The sequence below is a fragment of the Diabrotica undecimpunctata genome, chromosome 4, assembly GCF_040954645.1.
Source record: "Diabrotica undecimpunctata isolate CICGRU chromosome 4, icDiaUnde3, whole genome shotgun sequence".
Lineage (NCBI taxonomy): Eukaryota > Metazoa > Arthropoda > Insecta > Coleoptera > Chrysomelidae > Diabrotica > Diabrotica undecimpunctata.
In genome coordinates, this window is record NC_092806.1 from 81,474,151 (window position 1) to 81,495,693 (window position 21,543).

Below are 21,543 nucleotides of genomic sequence, written 5' to 3' on the forward strand. Positions count from 1 at the left end.
AGACGAATATATCGATCAATATCCTTCAATAAGTCACAAGTACATAAAAGAATATTTAATAAAAGACGATAAAATTGATAAAAACTATGGTCAATTTTACGATTCTATTAGTGGTTGGATAATGGGAAAACGTCGAATAAACTTTGACAAACGCAATGGAGACATAATAATAATTCGAGAACGTGATTTAGAAGAACGTAGGTTAGGTGGTACGCCAGGTCTATATCAACTTTTATTTTATGCCAACCCTGATTAGTATAATGATGAGGATTTACAAATGTATAAAACACCGTTGAAAAACACAGAGATTCATCTGGATACCTTAGGACGTCTTAAAGGTTCCAGCGGAGAAAAATACCATTCTATTATTAAACCTCTATTCAAGCCATCTGATACAGCAATGAAAAAGCATGCAACTCGATCAAAAAAAGAACTCGAACACAGAACGAAAACAACAACACGATCATCGTCATCTACGGCCAAAGGAACGGGATTGGATGACTCTCGTTTAACATACAACACTGCACCCATGGAGTATATTTATTCTGATAATCCAAATGAGTTAGTTGAACGTCTTAAACTATTGGTAGCTTCGAAAGACGCAGGCAACACATCTCTCGACAACGAAATCGTAGCCGTCATCAATGAACTAAAAGAAGCTAATATAATAGAGTAACTGGGGAATGACGACATCATTTCCATTATGAGTGTCGACAAATTCGGTCATCACTCTCGTAACAGTAGTAGTAATGCTCAAAAGGTGGCACGAGTTACTTTTCCACATACGTCTGACGGAAATATTAATGCCGAAAATGTGAAAATTTGCAATGTCAAGGATCCATCAGACAATGACGATGCTGCAACGAAAAAATACGTTGATGGACAAATCAATGAGTTACGTAATCTGCACCAAACACATGGTGTGCTGTTTCAGCAAAAAACTAATGACATACAAAATTTAACCATCGGCCTAAACGATGCAAGAAAGGAACTTCATGAAACTACGGTCCCACTTCTCGAGCAAAAGTTACAAAAAATAATCAAAAATGATCGGGAAACACTAAGATGGCAAATATCTGCAGTACTAAAGCGTGCACAAGAAGATCTCGATAACATTAAAGCTACATTAAAAAATGATATTAGTAAAAAAATAATTCCATTTCTCGAGCAAAAATTACAAAAAAACAATCAGATGGAGAGAATACACTAAAAAATGATGCGGAAAACAATACAAATATGTTATTAAAAATAATCGCAGATGGTTTGAAAATACTGAAAAAGGAAATGGAGGACGATCTAAAATCTGCTCTCGAGCAAAAGTTACAAAAAATAATCAAAGATGGTCTGAATACACTAAAAAATGATACGGACAACAGTATAAATATGTTATAATCCAAGATGATTTGAATACGAAGAACAATCTGAAAAAGGATATAGAGGATGCTCTTGAGCAAAAGTTGCAAAAAATAATCAAAAATGGTCAGAATACAATAAAAAATGATACGGAGTTTAGTATAAATATGTGGAACAAAATAATCCAAGATGATTTGAATACACTAAAAAAGAATACGGAGAACAATCTAAAATCTGCTGCAGAAATAGTTGCAAAGCATACGATGTACGATATAAAGATGGAACAGAGGATAAAACAAGTGGAACAATCATTAAAAAGCATAGTAGATAGCGTTCATTCATGAGGTACCTTAAGACAAACGTCTTAAGGTAGTGGAAGGTGCGTTAAAATAATGTCTAAAGAAAAGAAAGAGGTGGTGTATGAGTTGCATAAACCAGCACGAAAAAAAAAAAAAATCCTCGTCGTCGAACAATAATCAAAGGAATCGATGACTTGTGGCAAATGGATTTGGCTGAAATGCGCCCTTATGCACATCAAAATAAAAATTACAAACTAATACTAGTTGTAATTGTTTTTCAAAATTTGTGTGGACACGTCCTCTAAAAACGAAGAGTGGTGAGGAAATTACTCGGGCATTTTCGGATATTCTCGCTCATACTCGACGAGTCCCAAAAAACTTACAATCTGATCAGGGAACCGAATTTTACAACAGAAAATTTCAAAATTTAATGAAAAAACATGAAATTAATCATTACAGCACCTACACGAAAAAAAGCTGCTATTTGCGAAAGAGTTATTAGAACGTTGAAAGCAAAGTTGTACAAGTATTTCAGTTTACATGGATCGTACAAATGGTTAGATGCTCTACCCATAATTACCGAGGAATACAACAACACAAAACACAGTAAAACAGGATACAAACCGTCTCAGGTTAACAAATCCAACGAAAATGCCATTTTAAACAAAAGTTATGCTCATTTAAAGATTGCCGGTCCACGAAAGCTTAAAGTTGGCGACATTGTACGTGTATCAAAGGCAAAACATTTCTTCGAAAAGGCCTACACACCCAATTGGACTACTGAATTATTTAAAATTGCACAAGTTAAGATAACAAATCCTATAACGTATTTGCTCGAAGACATGCAAGGTGCACCGATTAGCGGCGGTTTTTACGAAGAAGAATTGCAGAAAACATCAAGCCCTGACATATACCTGGTCCAAAAAGTACTCAGACGAAAAGGCAATAAGATGTATGTGAAATGGTTAGGAATGGATAGCAAACACAACAGCTGGATAGATAAATCGAATATAGTTTGAGGATCTATATTTCGATTCGCCGCGTGGACATACATTTTTTGAAAAGGCCAAAACTTAACCGAAAGGAGGGGGGATGACAAAAGTATAAATTTAAGACAAACTACGATGTTCAGTTTACACCCATTTCGTCAACGGTGTTCGAAACAAGAAGATGAGCTCTCAAGATACTGGTTATGACAGTCAGCCTGTTAATTTCGATGATGATAGCAGTGAATTTAGTGTAGAATTTGACTACGATGAAGATAGTCAACCGCCTAGTCCTGGCGCCGAATTAGATCGAGTATTGGCAAAATTTGAAGAAGCAGCCAAAAATGAAGTATATTATTTGTTAGAAGCCTCCTTTCCACTCGAAAATTGCATACTTAAAGTCGGTCTATCTCCAGCTAGACATTTTACAACATCCATCATTCTGTGCCAATACACCAAGTTTCGAAGAATTAGTTTAGATAAATTTGAGTGGAGTGACATAATTGAACTGTGTACACAAAAGATGAATGATTTTTTCCAAGCAGATCTACCGACTTATGCCGATGAGTATGATCCTATCGAGTTTCAGTGTGGAGAATACTGCAAGATTAGACAATTGATGTATGATTCAACCAGGTTCCTTGTTATTGAAAAGCATGGTGTGGAATACTATCTAGATGTAAATAATGTTACGCAAATTCTACAAGTACATCACAGTTTACTGACTCATCGCATATCCATGTTGGAAAATTTAAATTTTCATGAATATTATAGAAATGTTATAGACTTTATGAAGCAGAATTTTTGTACAGATACTAGTTTATATGGACCGTTGGAAGCTTTAACTGCGTTTGCGAAATTTCTCCATCAGATACTTTGTTAGGCCAAGCTATGAGAGAATATGTATATTATTATAAAATTAAAGTTGTAAATGATTTAACTGAATAAATAATATTAATAAATATGTTGTCTTTAATTTGTAATCTAATATAAATAAAAACAAAAGAAAAACAAAAACTTGAGATTACACAAATTTATTATTAAAACTTACATTATAAAATTCTAAAGTACTATACTTATAAAATACTTATATTTACAAAACTACAATTTACAAAAACTTTGTGATAAGTGATCTTTTCTCTTTTTGTTCTTATGAGTAGCCATGTACTAAAAGAAGAAAATTATGTATGCAAAGAGCATCTACATTGAAAGGTCCAGGTAGTATCAAACAAGACATGATCAAATGAATTTTGGCACCAATTATCTGCTACATTATACAAATATTTTATGTCATATTCATGATGTTCATCCCAACTAACAACCTGTTCATAGCCATAGCATTTATTTTTTGATTTAAGTACGTTTCGGAAACGTTCAAAACAACCAAAACAAAAGTTTAAAGCAATATCATCTGCTACAAATGCAGAATAACGGGCACAATACATATTAAATTCTCTCTCTTTATAATGTGATCCACAAATATGAAATCTTTCTGCTTCATTTTTTGTGTTTTCTTTGTTCAAAATTCATTTGATCGCATACTTGTATTAGATGCAAATAATCAGATTTATAGTTTTTATAAATTGTGTGCGTAGTGTTGGTATAGTTCGTCCCAAACCCTTCTTTCAGTGCGTCATAGTTGATCGAATTCTCTCTAACACATTAAGCTAGAAGTGACAGAAAAAAACGTGAGTCTGTGATTATTATACATAGAACTTAGAAAATTATTTATCGTAAGCTAATTCTACTTACGGATGTATAATTGGTTGGAGTTTAGAATACGTTAAATAGATATCCAATCAATGATGCGCATAAATATAATTTGATGCAGATTGTCTCGATCGTGACAGTACTTTCACAATGTCAACTGATAAAATGATAATTGTCATTCCAGGTTAGTATTTTCAGACATTTTACAGTGAAAATTTAATTTTGTATTTATTTATTGTATAATAAAAATATTTTAAATATGCCGAGATATATCGAGAAAGAACAAAGACTAATATTAAAATTATTAAATTATTTTCAATTATAAAAAGACAGATTACGATCCACAACTGTCAAATTTAACTAAAATGTCATTCAATAATTCTCGACATTCTTAAAATCCTATATGACGTCAAAATTAGTGACGCACTGAAAGAAGGGTTTGGGACAGACTGTACCATGCTGCTGTTTTTTTCCTGCAACAACAAATACATGTTATTCAACAAGATAATGTCCCCACGGAAGCGTATTAAATGATTTTGGTATTAAGTACCTCTTATCGTCATAAGGACTTAGAGCCGTTTTGGATTGCTCGATGCTAAATACTGAGTGTTGGTATGACCGAATACATCTTTGGCTCGCGGTTTGAATTTTGAATTCTTTAAGACATTTTTCATATGATTCGTACGTAATTTTATTTCGAACGACGTTATATTTCACTCCTTTTGCCTTGTTCGTTATTCCCAAATTTCCTATGTCACATTCAATTCTCTCTTTGTTTAGTTGTTTTCTTTCTACACGCTGTCTCTCTTTTTCCCTCTCCTCGTCAGTTATTTGCAGTTTAAATGTGTACATTTTTTATCGTAATCCAATAAAATGTGTAATTATTTTCCCATTTGCGTCATCCTTCATTAATCCGGGGATTTTTTTTATTTAACCGTTCTATCTCGTATGGGTTGTTTTCGTCATAGTCGGAGGTATCAAATTTACTTGGATGCGCTTTTATAAAACCTCTTTATATGCATCTGAGTCCATATAGAGCAATGAACAGTTTTTTTCTCCCATCGTTGGAAGCATAAAGTTGTAGTGAAAATCATACATACATAATTTGGATATATCGAGGATTGCTGCGCCTATATACAGGGGTTTATTAAAACATACCTCTGCTTTCTTTAGTTCAATAGCCACCAAATTTTCGCTAAAGATTGTACGACTATGAAACCGACTACTTGCAATCAGATGTAAGAAAACTCAAACCATGTTTCTGGGTCTACCCGTCATCAGAGAGAGTTTGTAAGAAAACTCACACTAGTCGGTGCGTTTTGGTTTGGTTTGAGTTTTCTTACAAACTCTCTCTGATGACGGGTAGACCCAGAAACACGTGTTAGGGAGTGGTAAGAAACTCAAATTAAATCGAAACGCAACCATTTTCGTATATTTATCGTTCTTACTCGACGCAATGAGTACAAGAAAGATGGTAATTTATATAGGTAAATTGTTGATGCATAGTGGAATATAAATATTCCCAGCATCGCTCTTAATGGCTTGATTAAGCGTGAGTCAATTTACTTTAATTGCTATAGACACATTTAACTTCATCTTTCATCACTAGATGTCTCTAGTAGCATACTCTGGTAATTATTTTTTCTATAATTGCCAAAGTAGTCGGTGCGTTTTAGTTTGGTTTGAGTTTTCTTACAAACTCTCTCTGATGACGGGTAGACCCAGAAACACGTGTTAGGGAGTGGTAAGAAACTCAAATTAAATCGAAACGCAACCATTTTCGTATATTTATCGTTCTTAGTCGACGCAATGAGTACAAGAAAGATGGTAATTTATATGGGTAAATTGTTGATGCATAGTGGAATATAAATATTCCCAGCATCGCTCTTAATGGCTTGATTAAGCGTGAGTCAAATTACTTTAATTGCTATCGACACATTTAACTTCATCTTTCATCACTAGATGTCTCTAGTAGCATACTCTGGTAATTATTTTTTCTATAATTGCCAGAGTAGTCGGTGCGTTTTGGTTTGGTTTGAGTTTTCTTACAAACTCTCTCTGATGACGGGTAGACCCAGAAACACGTGTTAGGGAGTGGTAAGAAACTCAAATTAAATCGAAACGAAACCATTTTCGTATATTTATCGTTCTTACTCGACGCAATGAGTACAAGAAAGATGGTAATTTATATGGGTAAATTGTTGATGCATAGTGGAATATAAATATTCCCAGCATCGCTCTTAATGGCTTGATTAAGCGTGAGTCAATTTACTTTAATTGCTATCGACACATTTAACTTCACAATTAAATTTCTTCCAAACATTTTGCGCATGATCATACTTCTCATCACTAATATATTCATCATTCAATTTGTTATAGAAATGATCACTTAAAAGCAAAGAAGTTTCCTTTAATTTATCTGTACTGTCAATATAATCATAGCAAAATACTCCTTTACACGTTAGCAAATTGAATGTATCATCATCTAATTGACTAAATTCTCGTCTTAAAATCTTCTTTTCCGATGTATCTAAAATTGATGCCAATTCGTTGAGTGAAGCTCCCATAAATCTTAGTGAATCAATAAATCGTAATTTAATTTGATCTTGATTAGTTTGTAATGTAAATGAAATGTATTTTTCTTTGTTTATGGGAAGTAAGCTCAAGTGCCCATGTTTGCAAAGATCTATAATCATGAAATGCGAATCGTAACCACTAAAATTGTGAAATACAATGGGAACGATAAACAATTTTTTAAAGTTCAAATTACATGCTTGGTGCGCATATCCTCGTACTTGACCAGTAAAATGGTCGTGATCTACAATTGTATCTGTAGCCAAAAAGCGTTTCTCACAAATATGGCACACAGTTGCTCCATTTGAGCTAGGCGTTTCGACGATAGGTACAATTGTCTTTATTTTGGAATTTACAAATGTGGAAATTTCGGCCATTTCTTTTGCGAACCACTCCATGCAATTTTCACCTCTATAGCTCTTAAAATAAGATAAGCTGTCATCGTAAGCACATTTCAAATAATAACCTGCACTAAAAGGTACATGTTTCTGATATTTTGCTGTTTTACTCACTGTGACATTGGAATCCGTAAAATTATGTAATTGACATTCAAAATCGGTATAAACTATAAACGGAGTTGTTTGTTGATATGTAAAATTACGAAAAGCCACATGATCATATTTAGGAACAGTCATTTTGCATTTATTCATATCTGAACACATTTCTTCGTGCTCTGCTAGTTTGCTCTCACTGTAAAAATAGTTTAAACAACGATCGCAAATATATTTTTTACGTGTGGCTTTGTTCAATTGCGATTTTACTAATTTTCCCAAATCTTTAATCCAACAATAATGAAGGCGTATTTCAGTCTGATCGTCATCTTCTGGAAGAACATCGTAATCGTTTAATTTTGGAAAATATTTATCTTGTACAAGAAGCAAATTCACATGCTTTTCCATCTTTTGCGGTGTCAGTCTGGCAGGTACTACTTCGTAAAATTGTTTGTCCTTAACTACATTTAATTCTAATACAAAAACATTGACTGATATGGCGTTTAATTTTTCGAATTTTGAAATTTGGTTTAATGGCATTGGGCTTTCTAATTTGTCCGTTTGCAAAATAGTAGAATAATGTGGATATTTAGATACTCTTTGTGGATCCTTAGTAACAGAATACAAAGCGCTAACTATTGACCAATAAAAGCATGCCTGATCGAAATTATGCACATTAATGCACGCTCGTTTTTTCTGAATCTCTATTGGTAATTCAATGAAGGATGAGCCGTTTCCTATTTCCACTTTATTAATATTAACCTCCAATGAAATTACTTTAGATAGCGCGGCCCCCGAATCTTTTTCAGCAAATTCAGACAACTTTGTAAAAATTTTATCTTTAACGTATTCAACAAACCAAAGATGTAAATCGGTCGATGTATCTATAATAGCATTTTTCGTATTGAAATATTTTAAATCTAAACTTTCACTATCACTCGATTTTTTAATAAATTCACCACAAAATGCAGTATTGACTTTGAGTATTCTATTTGTTTTCAATATAATTTTAATTTTTCTACTAAAAACTGTAAATGCATCATCCAAAAACATTCCTACATCCTTATGACATAAATTTACTATTACCCCGGTTTTAATTCGACTAGCGAAACACGAAATGATATTTTCCCATTTAACTCTATTGCGTAATTTTGAACTAAGCCCCAACCCAACGTACTTATTATTGAAATTTAAAATAATTTGCCTAAAATGCTTAAAATGTCCTATGGAAGTTTGCAATTTTCTAACTGTTCCTAAGGATAGTTTATTGTTTTTAATTACATTACTACATCTCCAAATTTGACTATTTAACCGTCTTGTCCAAACTTTACGATCCCTTTCAGTGAATTTATCAAAAATTATTTTACGAAGCTTTTTAATAATGTGCATCAAATCATCAGACTGTTTAATTATTTGTTTATGCATGGCTACTCACACACAAAATAAGAAAAAAAAATCACTTACCGTTTTTTCTTTATTCTATTATTTCAAATTTTGCTGCTGGATGAACACCCCAGTGTTGACTAGTCCTCGGAATATAATGGAATACTTCTTAGTTGCGAAGTCTGAGATGAATGGAATATATATACGTCTGTGACTCTATGTGGCAGAAACACAACGTTTTCCTCCAGTTCCAGCAAAACTGCTTGACCAAATTTAGCATTTACCAGCTTGGCGGCTAGAATTTTCTTCGGTTCGTCTATGGGTAGTTGGTTTAATTTTATTGCAGGTTTTTGTTCTGCAACCAAAGAAACTGCGTTTATTTTTGATAGATCCATCTACAATAATAGAAAAAAACTATAGTTTTTCTGCTTAACATGAATGGAGAGAAGCATTACATACTTGGGAATAGAGAAAAACCATATATTACAAGAAATCGAAATACGAAAAGAAGAGAACACTTCTTATAAAAACAAACTAGCAATCGTGAAATATTTTAGAGCAACCACGATAGAATGGGCATAATAAATACAAAAAGTATACATTTTTCATAAAATACTGCATGAAATACGAACAGAGATGTACAATTCTCATAAAATACATTGATAAAAAGGGCATAATAAATACATAAAAATATAAAAAGAAAAAAACGCTTACCTTTATCAAATATGTAAGTCACTGACAACGTACTGAATACTGTGAAATTGTTGTAGTAAGTTTGAGATGCACACTGTGACAACGTTGAACGTATGCGCTCCTCGGTCTTTTAAAGACTCGAACTGCACAAAGATAAGCGATGTACAATGTTCTAAAAATGTTATATTTTCTGGTTTTATTAGTAAAAACCCCATAATAAAATATTTCATGCAAAATTAAGAATGCGGTTTTTATCAATTTTCAAACTTGTAAATGTGCTTACCACTATCATCATACATTTTACAAAAAGTAGCAACTGTGGTTTTATTTCCCGTGTTTCGAAATGAAAAATACATTTTGTTATCAGATAATTACGTGTTTTGAATTATGCGGGACTGCGTTATCATGAGGCTTCATCCTGTTTGCTAACAAATGCACTATTTTAACATATTTAATATATTTCTGTATATAATTTCAATTCTTTGATTAATACTAATTTTATCCATATAATATATGCTTTATAAAAATACGGTTAATATTACACAAAAACTTCTTTAGTCAGAAGATGTGTGTGTTTGGATTTTTGTATAAATAACTGTATTAACAATTTTTGGAGATTAGTATAAATCGAGATGCTTGTCTGTTTACATGCCTTATTGTTGCTCTTTGTATCTGTGTGTGCAGAGAATAGCACTCTGGAATATGCTAGTTCTTTTCTTAAACGTTTCGGATATTTAAATACATCAAGTAATGCTATTTCTAGTATAGATATGGCCTTAGTTGAATTTCAAGAAAGATACAATCTTCCGGTGACCGGAACATTAAATAATGATACTATGAATATGATGAATAAGCCTAGATGTTCTGTTGCAGACAATAACTATGCAATTCATTCGAAGTGGAATAAAACGATTTTATGCTGGTATTTCCCTCAAGCTATTAGTAATCCCGATTATATAAATCTTGCTGCAGAAGCTTTCGCTAGATGGGAGAAAATATCTAATTTAAAGTAAACGAGTAATAATACCTTCTTCAAAGCCTGATATTACTATAACTGTGGTGTAAAATAATCATAATTTTCGAGCAAGTTGTCAAGGAACCTCTAAATGTTCATTTAATTTCGATGGCCCCGGAAAAGTATTGGCCCACGCATACTATCCCAGCGCAAACGGTGAATGTACCGAAATTCATCTTGATGCTAATGAACGGTGGTATGTAGGAAATGGCAGAGCTCCTGATGGTGAAGTCAATTTTTTGGCTGTCCTAATGCATGAAATTGGTCATTCCCTCGGACTGGAACATAGTACTAGTGATTCGTCTATTATGTATGCTTGGTATCACCAAGATGTGCCAAGTTTTGATGATGATGATAAAAAGGCAATGAGCATGCTATATGGACCAAAAACAGTTCCCTCTTACATACCAACAACATCAGTTACGCAAGTGCGAACAATTTCGCAAACCAGAAGCAATGTACCGAAAACACCTGCACTAAAAAACAGGGCCTATTTGCCAAAAACAAATGCAATAAAAAACATATATCTAATTCAGTATCCCGATTTCATGTTTCTAGCTACATCTACACAATTTCCAAATTATCGAATGTACGTTGGATCTGGCCCGTATATATGGAAGTTTGATTTAAATGAGATGCGCCTTCCAAAATATACTGAATTAATTACCGATTATCTTTCCAAAGAGTTGAGGTCTACGCACGTTTCACATGTTTTTCAGAATTCCGAGGGACACTTAGTAACTATAAGCAATAATCAGTATTACGCTGCATCTTTCCCCAATTTAAAAATTCAAAAACGTTTTATGTTTCCTTCTATACCTGCGAGAACCAAAATATATGCCTTGTTTCAAACAAACAGCGGCCAGACGTATTTATTATACAATGATAATTCTTATACTGAATTTAATGAAGCTGGAGATGTCTTAAACCGTGGACCAATAAATTATCTCTTCCCAGGACTACCAGATAAAATAACATCAGCATTCCGCTACACGGATGGGTTTATTTACTTTTTCCAGAACAATACCTATTATAAGTATAGCGAATACACACGTAAAGTTGTAGCAGCAGGAACGTTTAGCTGGGAACTTTTTGAAATACCCTGCCCTGAAGACGGCCTATTAAAACAATTAAAAACTTTGTTAAACAAAATTGTAACTATATACGAATAAAGGTTGATGTGTTCCTTCTTAATGGTTGTTTTATTTAAATTCCATTACTCTATATATGTCAAGCCACGTCTTGCGTTGACTGACACATAACTGTCACGTCCTGCATCGAATGTCACGTCATTTCACGTTCTGCGTCGAATGTCACGTTCTACGTCGAATGTCACGTGACATTTCACGTTCTGCGTCGAATGTCACGTTCTCTTAGGCACTTTACAGAAAAGAAGAAGAAGAATGTTCATACTGAACGTTGACATGGCTTCTGTGTCACCAACGCTATCATTTGACACTTCATACGTCAAAATCAGGCCAATAGCAACGAAGATACGTTTTAGAGCCCATTTGGCAATGTCACCATCTTTGTTTTTTGCCTCCCCGTCTCCTCCCCGTTCCAACGAGCCCTCGTACGTCACGATCGGACCAATAGAAACAAGAATATGACGTAAGGACCTTTTGGCATGCTCCGATGCGCACGGCACATATTTCATTCAACCCCATTTTTCAGCCCCTTTCCAACGAGCCCTCGTACGTCATCCTACGTTAAGCCGTTTGGAACTTACGACCGGGGGTTGCGATTTTAGGGGATGCGAATTAGGGGTTGCGCTCAGACATATATAGCTTATCTACTGAAGAACTGTCACACTTTAACCTACATTTGTCAAATTTACCTCTAAAATCTAATAAATAACATAAAAAACTCATTGTCTCCAAGTAAGAGATGTAGTGCTTTCAAATCCTCCCCCTTTTTAAATTTAATGTCTGTTTCGTCCCCCCCTTTTTTAAGTGTTTTCTGTGTGTCTTAAAGTGTCCTCAATTTTAATTTTTTAACTTTAATTATTGGACTTTACAACCATTTGTCACATATTACAACAGAACTTTATCAAAGAAATTTGATAAATACAAGTTAATAGACTTGCACACCCACACAATTTGTACATCTAATCTCATTCATTGTCTCACAACAGTCACCTTCAAAAATAAAATCTCAATAAATAACACATATTTCATAAATATATCTCTAGAATAAATATAAATAACTTTTAAATAACTCAATGGTATAGAACATTACTTTCATCAAACAAACAATTACATTACACCTATCTCTACTTCATTGGATAAAATCTGTCTCCTCAAGAACTTCCCCGTTTACTGTCAAACAATTACAATGGTAGACTTGAGTTCTCCAATCAACAATACAGGATAGTTTGAACCATGTTCTTTCAACCATCAATTAATAGAGTAGCGGCATGTAAGTAATGTTTTATTTATTTGTTCATTTATTAATTCATTACAGTTTAATAGACTATTTTACCAATTTGTGGGTCTTACCTTGTCTGCTTAAACATTTTATTGCATATTGTAGAAAGCGAAACCGGTCGTCTGGATAGTTAAATTAAATTGATTGTAAGTCTAATTTATTATTTCTTTTACTTTATGCTTGATTAGTAAATAATCAATGAATTAAGGTGTTTAAGGCAACTATCCCATTGCGCCGCGCTCTACGCATTTGACAAAAACAGATCACTGTCAGCCATAGAACGAACGGCATATCGGAGTCAATTGTTTACATTTAAATTAATATAAACTGAGTTTAATCGAGGAGTTTTAGTTAGAATAGTCAACCCAGTCCAAACTAATGAAAAACGTTGTATTCACACAACACATAATGGTCCTTCGTGCCGGACATTACCAGTAAGTAAACAATTTACTGCAAGCACCGGCATTTTCAACTCAAAGGCAAAATACATCACAATGGCTGGCATTGCTTAGCCTCCTACAGGGGACTTCACAGTGACAACATTTGGAATATAATTTGGAACATAATTTACACGACACTTCTGCACCACCTAGCAATCAGTATTTATTACAAAAATCTCACAGCAGTGAATTCATGGTTTATTATGGTTTGAAAACAGCTCATGACTTTGGATTAACAAAATTATTTGGACAAATTAAAGTATTTCTGGGTGCTTCCAAATTCGAGGTATGTTACTATTTTATAAGGCAGATACAGGGTGAGTGTTCATTTCATTATAAAATTCCTATGTCTATCTATTGTTGGATTTATATTTGAGCAATTACATTGGTTGGATTTGAATTTATTTTTATTTCTGCTTTTTCTTATTACTGTTCATCATAATTGATGCTTTAATTAAAAGGCGAGGTATTTTGAAAGGTCAATTAACGATTTTCGAGTGTTTTATAAACAATTTAACGGAAAGTACATCATCATATTACCTACTAGAGTTTCAAAATGCAAAGATTTATGGAATTAATTTGACAATATTCAAACTGAAATTGAGGATACAGATGGCACATCACAGCAGTCGAAAGAAAGTTAGGATTAATTTTTTTTTTTGTGGCATAGACTTTCGTCATTCAGCCAGTCTCGAAAGGTTATAATATATTCCTTAAGAAGGTATATACACATAAGTAGAGATTATTTCTCTCAGACAAATTAGTAAAAGAGTCGGGTACTCAATTACGAACATTTGTAGATTCAATCGGAAAGGATATTAGGGCATTAAGTTCTTTAGGTCAACCAATAGAATCATAGGTCATAATTTTATTGGTAATCTTGGAAAGTAAATTAGACATCACAACAAAACGGGAATGTCAAAAACATGGACCAAAGGCTAGGTTCTCAACACTTGCTAATGTTTTAGACTTTATCGAAGAAAAATGTTAATATCTGGAAGAAGGCATTGAGATTAACAAGGCAACTATTCACAAATCATGGGAAACAAAAGGACGATCGAATAGACAGCCCACGACTAGTAGGGCATTCATAGAAACAAATGGAAAGGCATGTCATATCTGCGTCAGTTATCATTCTCTATATCAATGTCAGAAATTTGAGGAGCTTTCTTTACAACTGAGAAGAGATGATGTAAGAAAAGCAAATGTGTGTTGGAATTGTCTAAGGATTGGACATAGGGTACAAAATTGTACATCGGGGGATGCAGATCTTTCGGAAAGAGGCATCACACTTTACTTCACTCGGATATTAATAATAAAGTGGAAAATACTCAGATACACAATCAGACAGGTCAAAATACACGCATCATTCAAGGTACTAGCACACACAGGTTAAACATGGAAGGTTCTGGCTTACCAAACAATACGGGCGCACAAAACCAGAAGGAATTTACTTCACAAGCAATACACGGGCAGGCAGTTAATCGGACAAGTTCAGATCAAGGTTTTCAGCTTGATGATACAACACTGGGACTAGATACAACTCCAACTGATAATCAAACTATAGGGCAAGGATTTCAACTAGATTTCTTTAAATCAACTCAAATGGTAGAAGAGGTCTCTACAGAATGGTCAAGTGCTACATATGGTCCATCTTGCTTTATGGCATGGAAACGTGGACTTTGAAAAAAACATCTATCAACAAACTTGAAGCATTTGAAATGTGGTCATTGAGAAGAATGATGCGCATACCTTGGGTGGATAGAGTTCGAAACAATGACGTCCTTAAGAAAGCCGGCGTGGAAAGAGAACTCTTTGAATTAATTAAAAAACGCAAGATTGGTTACCTTGGGCACATATTGAGAGGAGCAAAATATGAAATACCCCAGTTAATCCTACAAGGGAAGATGGAAGGTAGGAGGGGAGCCGGCCGCAAACAATTATCCTGGTTAAGGAATATTAAAGAATGGACAGGAATACACAATACAGACGAGCTGTGTCACGCCACCAAGAACAGAATTCTAGTAATGAGATAGTCGCCTACGCACTTTGGTGTATGGCATGTTAAGAAGAAGAAGGTAGAAGAGGTACAAGAACAGGTTTTACTTTCAACAGCCATTATTGACATGGTTGATAACATTGTAAACATGCATAAAAGTAGGGCATTGCTAGACTTGAGGTCTCAATCTAACTTCATTACACGCAGCCTAGCAGAGAAGCTGCAACTAACAGGTCAAAAAATAAATATACCAGTTGTTGGGATAGGTCAAGGTATTACAAATATTAAAAGATCAGTGAAGGCTACAATACATTCAAGATTTGAAGGTGGGTATAAATGCAACACGAGTTTTTTGATTATTGACAAGATTTCGGATTACATTCCACATTCTAGAATTTCAATAAATCAGTTTAATTTTCCTCACAATATAAACTTAGCCGATGAAGGTTTCAATACACCGGGACAAGTTGACGTTCTATTAGGCGCGGGTATTTTTTGGAATTTACTATGTGTAGGGCAAGTGGTACTTGGCAAGAATCAGCCACTTATGCAAAAAACTAAACTCGGCAGGATCATATCCGGTAGAATATTTCCAGACAAAAAACAATACAATAAGCAAGATTTTCTAGTTAATTGCCATTTCACTTCTGAGGTTACTTTGGAAAATAAAATTGAAAAATTTTGGGATATAGAGGAGATTCCACAGAAGAGGTTTTTATCCAAGGAAGATAAGTTCAGTGAAGAAACTTTTCAAAACACAACTTTTAGGAATAAGAATAGATCATTTAAAGTCACCTTACCTGAAAGGTCGACAGTCATGCCATTAGGTAAATCATTCAGCATAGCACATAGAAGATTTCATAGATTGGAACGAAAATTAGCAAGAGATAGTGAATTACGGAGACAATATGAAGTATTTATGGAAGAATATATTCAACTAGGGCATATGTCTCAAATTGGGAGCATTGATAACATGCATACTTTAAATAATTCAGACAAGGTATATTACCTACATCATCATGCGGTGGTAAAACAAGGTTCAGCAACAACAAAATCCAGGGTGGTTTTTGATGGTAGTACAACTACAGACACGGGCATTTCTCTTAAGGGATCACTAATGGTGGGTCCAAAGTTGCAAGACAATTTGCTTAACATATTACTTGGATTCAGAAGGCATAATATAGTAATAGGGACTGATATAGCCAAAATGTATAGATGTATTTGGGTTAACGAGGATCAGAGATATTTACAACGGATACTTTGGAGGTCAAACGTAGACGAAGAGAATAATGTTTATAAACTTAACACACTTACATATGGAACAGCACCTGCTGCTTACTTAGCAATCAGATGTTTACAGCAGCTGGCACATGATAACAAAGACAGTTTCCCTAAGGCAGCGCAAGTTATACTTTCAGACTTCTATGTTGATGCCTTGCTAACGGGAGTAGATATTGTAGAGGAGGCAAGAATATTAAAGGAACATATTAGCAATATTATATTCTAGAAGGCGCAGAATTTTGCTTACAGAAATGGCAGGGGAAACACGCAGGGGTTTATGTAAAAATATCTATTCAGACAATGCTACTACTTTTGTAGGTGCTCACAGGGAGTTCAGGGAGATATTTAGTCTAATTCACAATCCTAGCTGCAAAACAGCATATTTGGAATATTTTTCGCAAAATCAAATTAATTGGCACTTTATACCGCCAGTATCACATTTAGGGGGGGTTATGGGAAGCTGCAGTTAAAACTGCTAAGTATCATTTAAGGCGCGTTTTGATGAACAATCGTTTCACTTTACAGGAGTTTTCAACAGTGATCGCTCAAATTGAATCTTGCATGAATTCCCGTCCTCTCACACTCTTAACTAATGACCCCAATGACCTTGACATACTCACTCCTGGCCATTTTTTGATTGGATTGGATAGGTCCTCTAAACGCTATACCTCCAACTCATTTTGGTGATATCAATGAAAACAGACTCAGCAGATTTCAACATCTTACCAGGATCACTCAGCATTTCTGGACCAGGTAGTCCAAGGAATATCTTGGCAATCAACAGAGTAGAACCAAATAGCAGACTCCTACTAGCGGTTTAAAACCAGGTATAATGGTTATCATCAAAGGAGACTCTACTCCTCCACTGAAATGGGATGTGGCAAGAGTGGGTGAAGTTCATCCTGGACTGGACGGTGTAGTTCGTGTAGTTACTGTAAAAACTGCTCGCGGCATTTTTAAAAGACCTGTGTCTAAACTATGCGTACTACCGATAGACAGACAAAATGAATAGACATTCTATTCGTTTAGTTTCCTTTAATATTTACTTTCACATTGTACTTTATTAATTCGTAGGTAATCTTTACTTAATTATCATTTTATTTCATTCTTTATTTTACTATGTTCTATTATAAATATTGTATATCATTGAAAAGCAGTTCTTTCAAGGCGGGCGGCATGTTACGGCACTGTGCCTTCTGCCGTCGTCGATTGCGCCGCGCTCGACTCATTTGACTTACTTTTACTTTTTCGTGTCTGGATCCGACTACAGTTTTTCTGCCCAATATCGGGCTACGTCTACACCCTTTGTATTTGCGAGCCATAAATCATCGAGGGTGCACTGTGATGGGCAAAGTCTGCATACTCTCAGGTGCTCCATGTTCTGTATTTCCCCACATTCACAAAGTGCGTCGCTGTCTGTCTTGATGCCCCATTTAATGAGGTAGGGTTGCCCCTGTTTTACAGGGGCAACACCTGTGCGTATGCGATTCAGTGTCCGCCAGGTTCTCCAGTCCAGGTTCATTCCATTAGGTCGTTCTGGATGCAGGGGGAACAGTTCGGGTGGTTCGACGCTGACATTTCTCATAAACCTTTTCCTTGATTTAAGTCGGCTGATTCCTGGTGGTTCGTCAAACCCGTATAATTGGTGCCTTTCATCGAAAGTTTGCCTGAACTTCTCCACATATTGTGAGGCGCATCTACGGTCATCTGGTGATGAGAATCCAGCTACCCGGTACAGTAGGGTAGGGGGGTAGGCTTCATACAACCGGTAATTATTCTGCATGTTTCATTCAACGCCGTGGTGACTTGTTGGGCGTGTCTAGATCTACCCCAGACGGGACAAGCATATTCCCCTGTTGAGAAACATAAGGCCTCAGCTGTTGTCTTCAAGACCTGGGGGTTTGCACCCCACTTGCTCCCTACAAGTTTCCGGAGAAGGTTGTTTCTCGTAGAAACCTTTTGTCTTGTGTTCTGGCAGTGGAATTTATACGTTAGTGACCGGTCTAGTACTACTCCAAGATATTTGGGCTTATCAATATGTTTCAAGCGTTGTCCCTCCCAAGAAACATTCAGCTTTACATGCTTATGTAAGTATAGAATTACCTTTACTACTCAACACAATACTGTTAAGTATGCTTGATTAGTAAATTAATCATCAATGATTTATGATGTTTAAGCGAAATAACCTATTGTGGCATCATCCTTTATTTCTGAAACAAAAAGAAGAACAACTAAATCTGGATACATATGTTACACTAAGAACATAATTAGTCTTTTTGAATCAGAACAAGCTTTCAACAATAAGTAGACATTTCTGAAGAGGTGTCAGAAATTTAGTGGTTTTCCTCATTTACTCTTTGCCAATTTTTATAAATGAAATAACTTATTTCAACAATAACAATAATAGAACACTATATAAATACAGAATTACCTTCATTATTCAACGTAATACTGTTAAATATGTTTGATTGATAAATCATAACTGAATTATGGTATTTAAGGAATCTAACCCATTGTCACATTGTTCTTTATCTCTAAAACAAAAAGAAGAACAATTTATCTACTTAAAGATGTTATACAACGAATCTAATTAGTCTTTTGAATCAGAACATGCTTTCAACAATACATTTAATATTTCTGAAGAGGTGTCAGAAATTTAATGCTTTCAATGCATTCAATATTTCTGGTTTCTGGTTAATGGTTTTCATCATTTATTGTTTACCAATTTTTATAACTGAAATAACATATTCCAACATAAAAAAAAACTATATAAGTATAAAATTACCTTTATTATTGAACGCAATACTGCTAACTATGCTTGATTAGTAAATAATCAATGAATTAAGGTGTTTAAGGCAACTAACCCATGGTGGGGGTTCAAAGGAGTAGTGATGCGCATTATGCTGTTACCAGTTAGCATCTCCAGCCTCTCCTACTCAATTCCTATCCTCACCTCCACGAAGTGTGGTCTTGACCATACGGGTGGACCCCGGAAACCTGAGCAACCTTGTTGGAGATTGGGTAACCAACCCCAACGGAAGGCAGGGTCAGGGCGAACGAGGAAGGGAGAACATGGTCCTTCTACTATGATGTAGTAGCCATTCAGGAGATGAGATGGACAGGGTGTGGAACAATACACATGGAGAAGTCATTAGTACTGTGGTCTGGACATGAAACTAGACATGAAAGAGGATCTGGCTTTGTAATACATGAAAGACTACAATCAGAGTTATTAGACTTTAAACCAATAAACGAACGAATCTGCATCATAAAATTAAGAGGTAAATGGTCCAATTTAACTATATTTTCAGTGTATGCACCAACCGAAGACGCATTAGAGGATGATAAAAATGAATTCTACGACTCTCTAAATCAACTCTACACAGAAGCTCCTAACCACGATATTAAAATAATACTAGGTTATCTAAACGCAAAGGTAGGTACAGAAGACTACGTAATACCGGCGGCAGGAAGATATAGTCTACATGAAGTTACAAACGATAATGGATCACGTTTGGTCGATTTTGAGACAGGCTGCAACTTAGCCATCAAAAGCACCCAGTTCGCTAGAAAAAAGATCCACAAGGCAACATGGAGATCAAACGATGGAAGAACAAATAAACAAATAGACCACGTATTGATTGATAGGACACATTCTAGCAGCATAATAAGTGTAAGAACTATGAGAGGGCCGGACAGCGTCACAGACCATTTTCTCGTAAAGGCCAAGCTCAGAACAAGAATTTCAACACAAACAATAGATAAATACACAAAGATCGAACGATGGAATGTGGCGAAGCTGAAAGAATAAAATAATCAAAGACAATACCAAGTAGAATTAAGAAATAGGTTTCAGGTTTTGGAAATAAATGAAAATGAAAGTGAAGATCAGCGATGGAACTCCATAAAAACAACTATTACAGAAGCAGCAGAGAAATCTATCGGAAGAACGAAAAAAACAAAAAAGGAAAAATGGTTCGACGACGAATGTGAAAGAACTCTAAAAGAAGCAAACAAAAGAAGAATTGATTATCTGTCGAATCCATCAGAAGAAAAACTTATACGATTCCACAGAGAGAGAGAGCCGCAGCTAGAAGAACACTTAGACAAAAAAAGAGACAATATCTGCAGCAACAAATTGAAAAAGTAGAAGGAGAACACAGACGAATTCAAAATAAAAATTTCTACAGAGAAGTAAGACAACATAAGAGAGGCTCGTACATAAGCACACCCAACTTCGTAAGAGATAAAAATGGAGAAATGCTGGCTGCCAAAAACAAAATAATAGAAAGATGGGCTGAATATGTTGAAGAGCTCCTGAATATCCAAAATTTCACTGATGAAAACAATGAAATTGGTGGAAACAACGAAGAACATGAGTATCAAACGGTCGAATTAGAAATACCCCCATCAAACATGGAAGAAATTACGCATGCCATAAAAACGCTTAAAAACGATAAATCCCCTGGTCTGGACAATATTGATGCCGAGCTAATTAAAACAGGCGGTCATGAACTCATAAGTAAAATCCATCAATTAATAGAAATGGCCTGGCAACAAGAAATAATGCCGAAAGAATGGTGTGGTAGTATTATTGTACCAATACACAAGAAAGGAAAAAAGGAATCATGCATGAATTACAGAGGAATCTCACTAATCAACACTACAAATAAAATATTGGCTTCGATATTATTAAAAAGATTAGTACCACACTCCGAAGAAATAGTTGGTGACTAACAGTGTGGTTTCAGGCCTGGCAGATCGACTATTGATCAAATATTTACAATAAGACAAATGCTTGAAAAGTATTGGGAATATAATCACGACGTGCATCAGATTTTTATAGACTTCAAACAGGCTTATGATTTAATTAATCGTGCAACATTATGGAA

At 34.9% G+C, this 21,543-nt stretch overlaps 1 protein-coding gene across 13 annotated transcripts in view; it reads right to left on the reverse strand.

Moving 5' to 3' along the window:
• Window positions 1-3,662: 3,662 nt before the first annotated feature.
• The window catches only part of LOC140439729 (uncharacterized), a 150,914-nt gene continuing 133,033 nt past the window's right edge, over window positions 3,663-21,543 (reverse strand). For all 13 annotated transcript variants that reach the window (XM_072529843.1, XM_072529841.1, XM_072529844.1 and 10 more), the window contains 3 exons: window positions 19,083-19,185; window positions 17,890-18,861; window positions 3,663-9,151 (listed from right to left, as the gene is read on the reverse strand). In XM_072529843.1, coding sequence (XP_072385944.1) covers window positions 6,622-8,838 — 2,217 coding nt within the window. In that variant the 5' untranslated portion in view covers window positions 8,839-9,151; window positions 17,890-18,861; window positions 19,083-19,185 and the 3' untranslated portion in view covers window positions 3,663-6,621. The remainder of the gene's footprint in view (window positions 9,152-17,889; window positions 18,862-19,082; window positions 19,186-21,543) is intronic.